Genomic DNA, 13,310 nt, shown 5'->3' on the forward strand with positions numbered 1-13,310 from the left:
AAGAAAAAATTTACAAACTACTCATTTTAATATTTTAAAAGAGTTTAAGAACAAGTGAGTGACAGAAACTGAGTTCTTGTGATGACTTTACAAAGGAACTGATGAGTAGAGCGCTTGTAGAGAAGCTGTCTTGAGTCTTGAGCATGAAGCTGGGCAGATAAACTGAACATACCAGTAGAGGGCAAAGTGGTTAGCTTGTTGGTATAAATATGTTTGGGAAAATTGAGAACACCCAGGAATCAAGATTGTGATAGTCTGGAGGGTGGTGGTGAACGTCTTTGATCTCAGCACTTGGACTCAGAGGCAGGCAGATCTCTTGAGTTCAAGGCCAGCCTGGTCTACAGAGGAGTTTAAGGACAGCCAGGGCTATACAGAGAAATCCTGTCTCTACCAAAAAAAAAAAAAAAAATCCAAGCAAAAAGATTGTGGTAGTCCCTAATATTTCAGTAGTAAAAGCAATTGAAGAAGTAGATACCAGATGCCTGAACCAAGGGGTTACATGTGAAAGAGGATTTTAAAGCATTTTCTGCAATGCTTTTCTTGCTTTGGAGCCTTTGCTGGCCTCACACTTGATTTGGCTGCCTTAGATTCCTAAAGACTGGCTAGGTTTATAGTTGTGGTCCATTGCCCCTGACTTAATGGGAACTTGGAAATAGTTTGATCAGTTGTGTAATTGAAAACTTAGAAGATAGACACAGTTTTAAAGAAAATTACCTATCTAGGTTGAATTTGAAGTGATTAGGAGAAAGCAAAAGTAGATCCAATGGGTAATTGTTAATGAAGACTTAGAGACACCACTATCTAAGAATCATCATGTCATAGTCATTATTAAAGATGTGATAAGATTACACAGAGTACATGTTACTAAGAGGCCCACATTTCTAAGCTGGGGTGAGGAGTAATAAAATTGCCCGATAAATAGTTCAACTGTAAGAAAATAAGAGGTAGTTAGTAAATATGGAACCGTTAGTTTTTTTCCTTCAAGATAGGGTTATTCTGTATAGACTAGACTGGCTTCAGACTCAGAGAGCTCTGCCTCTGCTACCTGATTGCTGAGAATAAAGGATATGTGGCATATTGTTCATGCTTTTTAATAGTTTCAAAAACTAATGTATATTTGAGACATGGTCTCAAACCTGCTTTTTATATATACACACACACACACACACACACACACTATGCTGGAGGATTACCTTGAACTCCTTAGTTTAATATGTCTGCTTATTGCTAAATTACAGGCAATGGACACTGCACTCAAGCAAAAGATATAATTTAGACCAGACTTTCTGTTGCTTATAGAATCTGTTATCATGGATCTTTATATATTCATTTGGGACATAGACATTTTAGATTGTCTTAATATTACACAGTAGTTTTATTACTGTGCTATTTTAAGAATTGAGTTACTTTCCAGGTGTGGTGATGGATGCTTTTAATCCCAGCACCCTGGGAGGCAGAAGCAAAATAGATCTCTTGAGTTTGAGAACAGCCTTGTCTCTTGAGCAAGTTCCAGGATAGCTAGGACTACACAGAGAAATCCTGTATCAAAAAAACAAGCAACAACAAAAAATTTATAGATACTTAACAAATGGTGATTAATAATTTGTTGCTTTTGAGGGCTATTATTTTATTGTTTGTTTTTGTTTTGGAGGCAGGGTTCCTCTGTATATCCCTGACTTACAGGAGCTTGCTTTGTAGACCAGGCTGGCCTCAGATCCACCAGCTTCTGGAGTTCTAGCATACACGTGTGTACCGTCACCGCCTTGCTCTAGGTTTTAATTTAAAAAATTTTGATCTGTACAATATATTTATTATATACATATCATAGTCTGATGGTTAAGTTATTTTGGTGCTTGAGAGCAATTTAAGTGGCAACTTGGATTTACCAGAATTTTGTTTGTTTTTGAGCTAGGGTTTCTCTGTGTTTCCCTGGCTATCTTGGAACTCTCTCTGTAGGTCAGGTTGGCCTTGAACTCACAGAGATCCACCTGCCTCTGCCGCCTGAGTGCTGGAATTAAAAGCATATGGCACCACCACTTGACTCATCAGAATATTTTAATTTAAAATATTTTGCATTTTATGTACAAACACTGAGTTTAGATCATATTTAGAATATAGATCTGAGCAAAAATAACATTTTAAAAAGATGAGGTTTAAAATTAGACATTTCTTTGGTTTCTTAAACAATAATACCTGTGTAGGAAGTTTAACCTACTAGAATATTAATGCTTAGTAACATTCAAGCTGGGCATGGTAGTGCATTCATGAAATCATAGCATTCAGGCAAAAGGACAGATACAAGTTTGGTGCCAACATGGGTTATAGTGACCTGCTCTCAGGAATGAAAAAATTTTAAATTTAAAAATTAAAAAAATCTTTCTGAGTTGAGGCTAGTTTATATTTCAGGTGAAGAGAATGATTAGTTACTGAGAAGTTTTACTTTTGGGCTGGTAAGAATGGGTTAGTATTTGAGTCTGTTCATTATGTTTCCTGCTGAATTTCTGATCTGTGGTCCTCATAACTGCCTTGATGAATCATAGTAGTGCTTGTTACATCATAGGTTTCCTGTCTCCAACCTTGGCTTTATGCAAGAGCGTGATAATAATAATTGTAGGAAATATACGTATAATATACATATTAGTGTCAGACAGCTCCTGAGAGGTGAGCATGAGCTGCAACAAGTGAGAGGATACAGAAATGGCAAGTTCTCAGTAGGAAGGAAATGATTAATCCCTGGTGGAGTGAAGGGCTTAGGGATGGAGGAGGGGTCAAAGTTTGGAGTAACTTTTGAAATGAATTTTTAAAAACTCAATACTTTTTAAATATATTAACTAATGAGGGGGGGGGTGTTGAAACAGTATTTTGTTCTGCAGAACAGGCTGACTTTAAAATCTGAGTGGGATTATAGTCCCACATACCAGGGGTAACTTGATTGAATTGTATTAGTGGAGAGGTGAGGATACAGGAGCTCTTCAGTTTATTATAGATTTTTTGAAAAACAAAAGCCATTTAACTTTTAACAGTTATCTGAAAAATTTAATTACTAAAATTAGATTCAAATTTTGAATGTAAGCAATTGAAACGGAAGACTTTTTAGAGTGGCTGGGGAGGTGGTTTAGTGGTTATATCTGAAATTCCCAAGATCCACATACAAACTCTGGATTTGCAGTGTGTAGCTCTGTCTGTAATTCCTGCCTTCATGGTGGAGATGAAGGATTCCTCTAGGCATAGCTGTCACACCGATGGGTTTATTTGCAAGACCTTTCTTCAGTGAAAAAGGTGGAAGAGCATTCAAGAATGTTTTCCAGGTTTCGTCATGCCCTCCATAGGCATGCTCACACACTTGGCCAAGTGCCCATATATAACACATGCCACATACATGAAAATGGCAAAAGAAGAAAAACAATGTGTTTGGTATCCACAGTTTCAACATAGTTGCTGTTAGGACGTTCTCTGAAGGAAACATCTTAGTCTCTTGAGGTTCTTCTTTCTTTTTACTTAAATTTCAGATGAGCATGTATCTAAAGGTAATGAGTAATTTGGCTGGCACCTAGCTTTGCTACTGGCTTTTTCCATTTCTACTCTTAGTTGCCTGATGCTCATTTACTGTCTCAAGAATTTATCGGAATTGTAACTTGTGGATAATGGTCAGTAAGATTTTTCATTTTATTTTCTTGGTGTTTTATAGGATAGGGAATAGATAGATAGTCAACAATATTTCTACTTCTAAAGATTGGATTGTAGGGCTGGAGAGATGGCTCAGAGGTTAAGAGCATTGCCCGCTCTTTTAAAGGTCCTGAATCAATTCCCGGCAACCACATGGTGGCTCACAACCATCTTTAATGAGGTCAGGTGCCCTCTTCTGGCCTGCAGGCATACACACAGACAATTGTATTTAAAAAAAAAAAAGATTGGATTGTATTCAGAGCAGTGTCTTAGCATATCATACCTAGTAAGCATCATAAGAAACATTGAATTCCGGCTTGTTAGACACTGGACCAAGTATTTTTTACTGACTCTCTAGTGTTCCTTTAGGCTGTCTCCCTATATTAGAATGAGGTAAATTCTCAGAGAAGTTGATTTCTGTTGAGATGTAAATGGCAGGTCTTTTCTCTAGTACTTGCCTCTTCCTACAAATTGAAGGATTAATAATGTCATACCAAACAAAAACGGCTCCAAAATTTAGTGTAGACATTGTTTTGAGTGGCTCTTTTCTGAAGTCTATAATTTTGATAATGTCAGAAGACACTCTTCATGGAGTCATGCAGGCTCCACCTAGCAATCTTCACTGGTTTGGCAGTGGCATCAAAATACACTAGTTATTAACACTTGAGAACTGTTCTTTAGAATAGTCTAATAATTGCCTGTACAAGTTCAGTTTTTAAGTTGCATAAGAAGTTAATCTTTACAAAATGGTCATGCAATAAAAACTTAATTCTGTTTTGCATGAACAGTCTTGAAAAGATTTTAGTTAGTTGGGTGGTTTGCTCATATTAGTTCTGGAAAGGCTGTGCAACATGACATTTACATTATGCCGCGTTTCTTGTAAAGGGCCATTGTTGTGCCCCACTTTCCATCTTAGAGCTGGCGGATTGAATTAATGAGTTGATGTGAGAGAAACCTTTGGCCTTTTGTATTGTATTTTGGAATGGAAATACTTCAGAAACTTTTAATTACTTTTCAGACCTGGAGATTGTTCTGCTTAGTAGAATAGTTTGTAATTTGGGGAGTAACTAAACATAGTTACTGAAAACTTAAGGTTGCAATGTAATAGCTTCCAAACTTACTGTAAAAAAGCTGAGATAAAATTACCACGGGACTGTGCTGTCATGATTTACCATTGAAACCCCTAGGCTGCAGATTGATGTATAATCACATCTATATTTAAATCTCAGTGTAGGATTTTAAAATCTTCATGCTAGGCATAATTTATATAACATAATAAATGTTATTTATATTATTACAATGACATTTTCTGGCTTCTGCATTTATGATATTTTTGTGGGGAAAATTTTGAACTTCACTACTTTCAATGAGATTGGAGAATTAGTATCTTTACATGAAAACTATATCATTGATGTGTTTTTTTTTTTAAACCTTTCTATAGCATGATGACAGAGATGATGGTGTGGATTATTGGGCCAAAAGAGGAAGAGGTCGTGGTACTTTTCAACGTGGCAGAGGGCGCTTTAATTTCAAAAAATCAGGTAGCAGTCCAAAATGGACTCATGACAAATACCAAGGGGATGGGATTGTTGAAGATGAAGAAGAGACCATGGAAAATAATGAAGAAAAGAAGGACAGACGCAAAGAAGAAAAGGTAGAAATTTTCTGATTTTTTTTTTTTTTTTTGACAGATTTAATTTAGTATGGGCTTGGCAGACAAATCAGTTAATCAGCTTTTAGGAATAATTATCATAAATATTCACTATCCACAGCTTTATTGACCTCTAATTTCTTTTTCCCTTTTTAGGACTAGCCTCAAGATTGCAACAGAGAGCAGAACTTGTTGACACTCACATTTTTTAAGTCTGATTTTTGTTTTCAAATAAGAATGTAAACATTTTACTTACAATTTACTGTTTGCAAGTAGTCTATAGAAATTTTCTTTTAAGTCTTCAAATACCTTGAAAAAATAGTAGACTGTATGTTGAAAATTGTATTGAAATAAAGTAGAAAATGTTCCGTACCATATTTGTAACTATCAACTTTTAAAAACCTTTGACTGTTTTTGTTACATGCATTGTATTTCTGCTTTGTCTATAAGAAATGGTCAAGTCCAGCTCTGTGACAGCTTGGATTCTCATGACTCCCTGTTTGTTAATGTTTGATTCTGAAGTAAACGTTAGCTCTACACAAATCCACACAAACCCTCAAACAGGAGTTGTTTATAGTGACCACACTAAGTATTTAACTGTACACATCTGTTTAACATCTTTTTTTTTTAATTTGAACACTACATTGTAGGGCGACTAATTTTTGAAAGTACCATCAAAGTTGCTATTCTGGAAAACTAAAACTAGTTTCATACTTCAGCAAATATATAAGGACAATAACTTTGTTAGTAGCCAAAAAGTACAAATTACTAAAAGTTAGAAAGGTTTGTGAAAGTGATATTTTTACTGAAAGCAAGCAGTGGCCTGTAAAATCATTTTAAGAGCCTGTATGAATTCAAAATTGAATATCTCTTCCATTCTCATTAAATAGTTTGAGTCATGGTCTCAGGTATCAGTTACCTAAGAGAGAGAGAAACTGGTTTGTAATATGAGTGTAAGAAAAATCCTAATTGCCCCACAGGCCTGATTTTTTTTCTTAACAAAAACAAATCAAAACTTGGGAGTCCTATTTATTTGGAAGATTATTCTAAAGCATAATTTGATGCACTCAGTCATTAAGTACCTGAATGGATAGCTTGCATATTTCTTGGATACTCTGACCAGCTGTAAATTAGTCGATAATTTAAGCATATAATTAGATCCAACATAATGTCTAATAGTTAAATAACTTGTTTTTCCTTAATGTTACCAATAAAAGATTTTGGCAGAAGATTTGTACCATTGATCTAACTGCCCATTTATAAAATGACCTTTTTCTTTTCAAGTGGTCTGACTTACCTAAGGCGGTATATACTCTTCTTTGTTACTTAATAGCAAAGGAATAAAGTTCATGCTAAGACTGATTTTTTAAAAATAAATCTATAAAACTAGCCACATTGCATCAGATTAGTTGTATATTTTTGCAATTTAAGGAGATAATGCTTATTCTATTAATGTAAACTTTTAAATCTTGTGTGTGGCTCATTCATTCTCTGTTTTTGATGATTTGCAATATGTCTTAGATGTTGAATCGCTAAGAGCTGTTGGCAACATACTTAAACTAAAACCATGTCAACATTTGTTATGTTTATCTCATTCAGTATTGCATGATTTCTCCCGTTAATTGTCTATCTGGAATTATTTAGTAAATCAGAAATATCTCAAACCAACTTTATTGCGTCAATCTGGACATAATTAGTAACCATCCTCTTCAGATTAAGACTTAAATATAGAAGCAATTTGTTTTTAATTCCCTAATGTTTTCCATACCATTCTATTTTATATGAATACATTTAACCTTTATTTTAACAGTTATTTGGTTACACACTGAATCTCGGCATGTTTACCTTTACTTTTTCTACAACAGAGAAAAGTAAATTTACTGAAAAATAGTAGAGAGTAAGGTCATATTTTAAGTACAATTGCAGTTATACCCTTTGGTTACTTTTAAAGTTTATAGATAGAAAAACCCACTACATTAAAGTGTGGTGATAAGAATTATGCAGTAGAGCACTGCTGTGAATCTTCTCTTTTTCAGGGCCACACATAAAACAGCCTGTATGTATTTTTTGAGATCACTGTTTAGTTTCTTTCACATGTCATAACATGTTACAGAGGCTGAACGGTTCCTCTTGGTAAAGCTGCTTGATTGATTGTAAATGCTAGGAAAATAACTGTTAAGCTGCATTAATATACTTTGTCCAGAGAAAGAAATAAAAATGAACCAAAGGATTTTACAGGAAAAAAAAAAGCAGTTTCAGAAGACCATGACTCAGTTCTTAGGTGTGTATGCTCTTCAACATCTTAGGAGTTCTAAAAAACAGCAAAGTCTCTTCCAGTTGCACTCCATTTCAAGGAATTGTTATTGTTCCCTTTTGTTACAGTTAAAATCAGTGTTGGGATATAAATTATAATTTGAGGGAAAATTTTACCCCTTGAGAATGAATGTAGATGGCTAAACGATTCTTACTCAGTGTGGTGTACATTTCAGCAGGGACCCTTGTAAATTGTCATATGCCAATAAAATGTCATAAGTGGTGACAGCTATTGTCTCTGTACCTGATTTTGAGGCTGTTTCTGGGTATACTTTCTACCCAGCTGATTTCTATGGCCTGTTTCTAGAAATTGGGATATCAACTCCAGTGTAGTAAATTTGTTATGTGGTTTGATAAGTTTTTTTTTTTTTTTTTTTACTTATTCCTCAAAACTTTTAATCACTTTCTCTTCTCTTCCCTGGAAGAAAATGTTAGTTATTAGTCGTTCTGACAAATGTAGGAATTCCAGGTTAGTAGTCATCAAAGAAGAGAAGTCCTTGAGAAGAAAAACACACAGAACTTTTTCATTTGTTTGGTTTTTCAAGACAGTGTTTCTCTGTGCAACAGCCCTGGCTTCCCTGGAACTCCCAGGCTGATCTCTGCCTCTACCTCCTGAGTCTTGGGATTAAAGGTTTACATCACTGCAACCCAGCGGAAATGAACTGAATTTTAATCGTAGCACTCAGGGCTCTCCGTTTGAGGTTAGCTAAGCTAGAGCTGTATCTGTCTTTTCTTTTTCTCTTTTTTTTTTTTTTTTAAAGAGAAAAAAGACATTCATGAAATTTTATTTTGAAACAGGGTCTCATGTGGCCAAGGCTGACCTTAAACTCAGAATATATTTAAAGATGACTTTGAACTTCTGAGCCTCCTGCTTTCACCTAAGTGGGAAATTGCTGAGATTGCAGTGGTGGGCCACATTTCATACTGTGCTTGGAATTGAATCTGGCACTTTGAGTCACATCCCCAGCTAACTCCTCTAAAAAGTAAAAAAAAATAAATAAATAAAAAAAAATAACCGAGTTGTTTCTTTAGGTTAGTTGTTACAGTTTAAAATTTGTTACAAATGAAACATTCTTCTTAAAAGTTACTGGGAATACAAAATATTCTTTTACCTTTAAAACATTTTTACGGAAGTGGAAATTGTCTTTCTGCAAAAGATTTGTTACTGCCGGGCGGTGGTGGCGCACGCCTTTAATCCCAGCACTCAGGAGGCAGAGGCAGGCAGATCTCTGAGTTCGAGGCCAGCCTGGTCTACAAGAGCTAGTTCCAGGCCAGGCTCTAGAAACTACAGGGAAACCCTATCTCGAAAAACTAAAAACAAAAACAAAACAAAACAAAAAAAAAACAAAAAACAAAAAAAAAAGATTTGTTACTTGGATGGATGTGCACTTGTGGGTATGGGTATGTGGTGCCCACAAGGTCAGAATAGTGTTTTGGATCTGCTAGAGTCAGACAGTTATACGCAACCTGATGTGTATGCTGGGAACTGAACTTGGTCCTCTGAAAGAGCTACAAGTACTTTAACCTATGAGCCATTTCTTCATTCTTAAATTGACCACCTCCCACCACTTTATGTGTGTAGATGTGTGTGATATGCTAGTGTAGGGAGAGGTCAGAGCACTACTTGGAGGAAGGCACAGTTTTGTCCTACCCTGCTAGATGTCAACATCAAGCTTGGCAGCGTTGCTTTTCCCCACTTGTCTCCTTGATTGCCCCGGAATTGACAACTTTTAAAAACATTTTAAAGTTTGAAGCAGGTCTTGCTATGTAGCACAAGCTGTCTTGGAATTTCTAGATTTTTTTTTTTTTTTAAGAGTGCTGAAATTAAGAGATGTGTACCACCATGCCTGGTTTTAATTGGCACATTCTGATGAATTGCAAATTTAAAATAAAAAAAATCTTCCATAGAGAAATAAACATATTTGTAAAAAAAGGGGGGGGGGGCTGTGTGTCATTATTAGTAACTTAAAACTAATTTTTATGGATTTTTCTGTGCAAAATTTTGCTCCATTTGTCAAATTGTTTTTGGAGATGGTCTTACACTTTGGCACCTAAGGTGGCCTGGGCTTCACTTTGCCTCAGGCTAGGCTTGAACTTGAGGTGCCTTAAGGTGCTTTCAAGGTGCTTGAGGAATTTTCAGGTGCTGAAATTTTTGGCCTAGCAAGTTATTTGATTCCAGTCCCTTTTCTGTGTTTGGTTTAAAATCTCTTTGGTGGTATACCCTAAGATTACATAAAGAACAAAATTGTTTTCTTTATTAAAGAAACAATGTTGCCTTGTTTAAATGAAATTGCCAAGTAGGGAAAGGAAATAGACACTTCATTGTTAGGGGAATGCATGTGTTAGGTGTATTTTTTTTTTTTAATTACAGATTCTGATACATGCTTTTCAAAGTTGGGAGTAATGCCTGTTTGGTATTGGATTGGCTACTATGACCAAGGCATCTTCTATAAAGAAGGAAAGGGCTATTTGGGGCTTTTGGTTTCAGAGGAGAGTCTACCACTATCAAAGGCAGAGAAGTTTGGCAGCAGCCAGAGAGCTGAGGGCTTACATCTTGAGCTACAAACAGAATACAGAGAGTGAATTGGGGATAACCAGAGACTGAGGTTTTTAAATCTCAATGCTGGCAGTTAGGGACATACCTTCTACATCAAAGCCACACCTCCTGAGCCTCTCCAAACAGCCAATAATTGGAATCAAACATTTAAATGCCTGAGATGTGGGGCAAACATCTCATTCAGACTACCTCAAAGTACCCATGCATTTCTGTAACATTGTGTTTCAGAGGTTGTGTAATACTTTTACTTGACATGGGTTGAGGTGCTTTTGAAAAAGTTCAGTCCCTCCATTGGCTGGCCTGATTCATGATCTCTCCATTGTTCTGAGTAACTGCGAGCAGGTTTCTGTTGCTACTGTTGTCCACTGTAGCACAGCATTACTGTATTGGTCATAAGTCAGGCGCATGCTTCTGGTAACTGCCATTGTTTCCTGAGTGTTTCAAATGGAGTTAACTGCATTTCCGGTGGAAGGAAACGTGGAGCTGAAGATAGAATTGTGGCAGTTCCTAGTGCAGATTTGCTCTATGAAGCTTTGCAAAAGTCCTGAAAAAGTTACTAAGTCTTGAGGATCTTTGAGAAAAATCTCCAAACAGGATGAAGTAAAGAGTTTTCTATGCCTGGGTTTTGAAGGCACTTTTTTGTTTTCTACCTGTCTCATGTTTGTCAAGCTGCTGTCTTCTGTGACTGTGGTGGTTGACTTTTCAAGGCTGTAGTGGAACTTTGGTGAACCAGTGGGCTTAAAGTTACTGGAGCAGGGGCTGCAGAGGGCTCCGGTTAGAAGAGCTTACTGCTCTTGGCAGAGGACTGGGGCTTGGTTCTTACTGCCCCACATGGTGGCACACAATCTAAGGGTCTGATGCCATCACCTGAACTGTGAGGGCTCCTGTAAGTTTGTGGTGCACATAAACACATTAACACATAAAGATGTTACAGGAGCCTGGGCAGGTCACCAATGGCTATTCCTCTGAAGAAAATCTTTCCTTCCCTCAGTAACTTTAGTTGCCTGCTTACAAATTCTTAAGGAGGGACAGAGCATCATAAACTTCTTCCCAACTCTGACAAAGTATTGTGGGGTGAATTTTGTGCTGGTCATTTGGTAGTATTACTACTCTAGAGGCGGTGGGACCTGTGAGAAGGGAGACTATAAATGAGATGGGAGTCTCATGCAATAGCTAACTTTATCCAGAACCCCAGGCAGTTTATGCCATGAGGCTTAGAAATCACATGAATAAAAAACTTAGGAGTTTATGCTGTATACAATAAAAAAGGACGAGTCACATGTGACAAGAACGTTTTTCTATAGTTGCATAAACATTTTACTGAAGAGCAGCAAGCAATAATGAGGAATCTGAAGTAAACTCAGTCCTATCCAAATACCTGGGAGGCGCATGGAAATACTCCCAAGAGCGGGTTTTGAAGAAACCAAAGTGTTTTCTTGGAGTATTCTCACAGGTACTTAGAATTCTAACACAACTCCATACCTGGACTGTGTTCCAGCAGGTAGGTATTCACAGCTACTAAGAGTTAAGTAAAAAGTTTGTTAGGTTGGAGGGTCATGAGTTTGAGGCCAGCTTGGACTATATAGTGAAGACACTCAACAAAAAACAAAAACCTCGGAAACAAGACTGAATGTAACTCAGTCTGGCCATGAGATCACTGTCCCAAAAGATGGCTAACCTTCACCTTCATTCTGCTTCCACCTCCTGTATGCTGGGATTACAGACTTGTGCCAAGTGCCTAACTACTAAAAAATGATATACTTTGGCTTGTAGTTGGGAAAAATATAAAGTTAAGATTTATAGTAAAAACATGAGGGCTGGAGAGATTGTAACAGTTTTCCCAGAGGACCTGAATTCAGTTCCCAGCACAAATATGGTGGGTCATAATCATCCATAAACAATACCAAGGGGTCCAATAGATGTGTATGTGGTACATATACATACATGTGTCTAAAACATTGGTAGAAAGTTAAATCTAGAAAAATTTTAAGTCATGTGCAGTGGTGGTTTGCCTGCATGAATGAGGGTGTCAGATCCCCTAGACATGGAGGTATCGACAGTAGTGAGTGGTTATGTGGGTGCTGGCAATTGAATCTGGGTCCTTTGGAAGAGCAATCAGTGCTCTTAACTGCTGAGCCATCTCTCCAGCCACTAAAAGTGATTGCATGGCCGTGTTCACCTGTGTACCGTGTGCATGCAATGTCTGAAAAGAGCATCAGTCCCCTGGAACTGGAGATAGAGCTGGCTATGGGTTATGTGTGAGCTTGAAGTTCAATCCAGGTCCACTGGAAGAACAGCCAGTGTTCTCTTTAACCCTGATAGTTACTTTAAAAAGTTATTAGGGGACTTGCCTTTCTCCAGAGCCCTCATTTCCAAGGACTGACTAGCCAGCCCTAATGGCTCAGATACAGGTAACTCCTCCTCTCCCTGGCACAGCTTCTTGCAACTCAGGCCACCTGTGGCTGTTTGCCAGGGATCATGGCCTCCCTGCTTCTTTTGGTACTAGAGGTGATCTGAAGGAAGAAGTGAGAAAAGTGGTAGGGGTGGAGTGGGGTGGGGTGATATGCTTTATATTGTGAAGGGGTAGGGAGTTAATATGTGGGGGAATGAATAATACTAAACATTTGAAAAGGCCATAAGGAATTTTACAGTTACTAAATTTAGATATTATACATTGATATGTGCATACATTACTTACATAGTTTATATGAAATTATGGAGTGATAATGCTTTCCATGAGGACCATGTAGAAATTCTAATAGGACAAACCCCAGTACCAGGTATGAGAAACACCCTTTCCAATTGGTCAGGTGAATCGAAGAGACTCTAGAAGCTAGATTATTGCTGTTGCTCTTGATTGACTCTCAGAAATTGAAGGTAAGTCCCTATTAAGAGCTGAAGACATCACGTACTAAGACTTAAGGACTTGTGTTGATTTGGCCCAGAAGTAATTCCAGCACTCTGGCAAAAGTTTCATTTCAACCTTTGCTAATGTGAGGTCATGTCTCAAAACGCCAAAACATTATCAACAAAACCTTCTGCCAAACAAGAACGCAAAACAACACATCCCTCCAGAGTATGTATGCACTCTGGGTTGTTTCTTTTCAGAAATGCTGTGTTACT

At 37.2% G+C, this 13,310-nt stretch overlaps 1 protein-coding gene across 6 annotated transcripts in view; it reads left to right on the top strand.

Annotated features, from left to right (window-relative positions):
* Bclaf1 (BCL2 associated transcription factor 1) overlaps positions 1-7,856 on the top strand; it is a 32,561-nt gene extending 24,705 nt beyond the window's left edge. For all 6 annotated transcript variants that reach the window (XM_038338421.2, XM_038338425.2, XM_038338423.2 and 3 more), the window contains 2 exons: positions 5,108-5,320; positions 5,474-7,856. In XM_038338421.2, the coding sequence (XP_038194349.1) occupies positions 5,108-5,320; positions 5,474-5,479 (219 nt within the window). In that variant the 3' untranslated portion in view covers positions 5,480-7,856. The remainder of the gene's footprint in view (positions 1-5,107; positions 5,321-5,473) is intronic.
* The last annotated feature ends 5,454 nt before the right edge of the window (positions 7,857-13,310 follow it).

Source organism: Arvicola amphibius, chromosome 8 (assembly GCF_903992535.2).
Source record: "Arvicola amphibius chromosome 8, mArvAmp1.2, whole genome shotgun sequence".
Lineage (NCBI taxonomy): Eukaryota > Metazoa > Chordata > Mammalia > Rodentia > Cricetidae > Arvicola > Arvicola amphibius.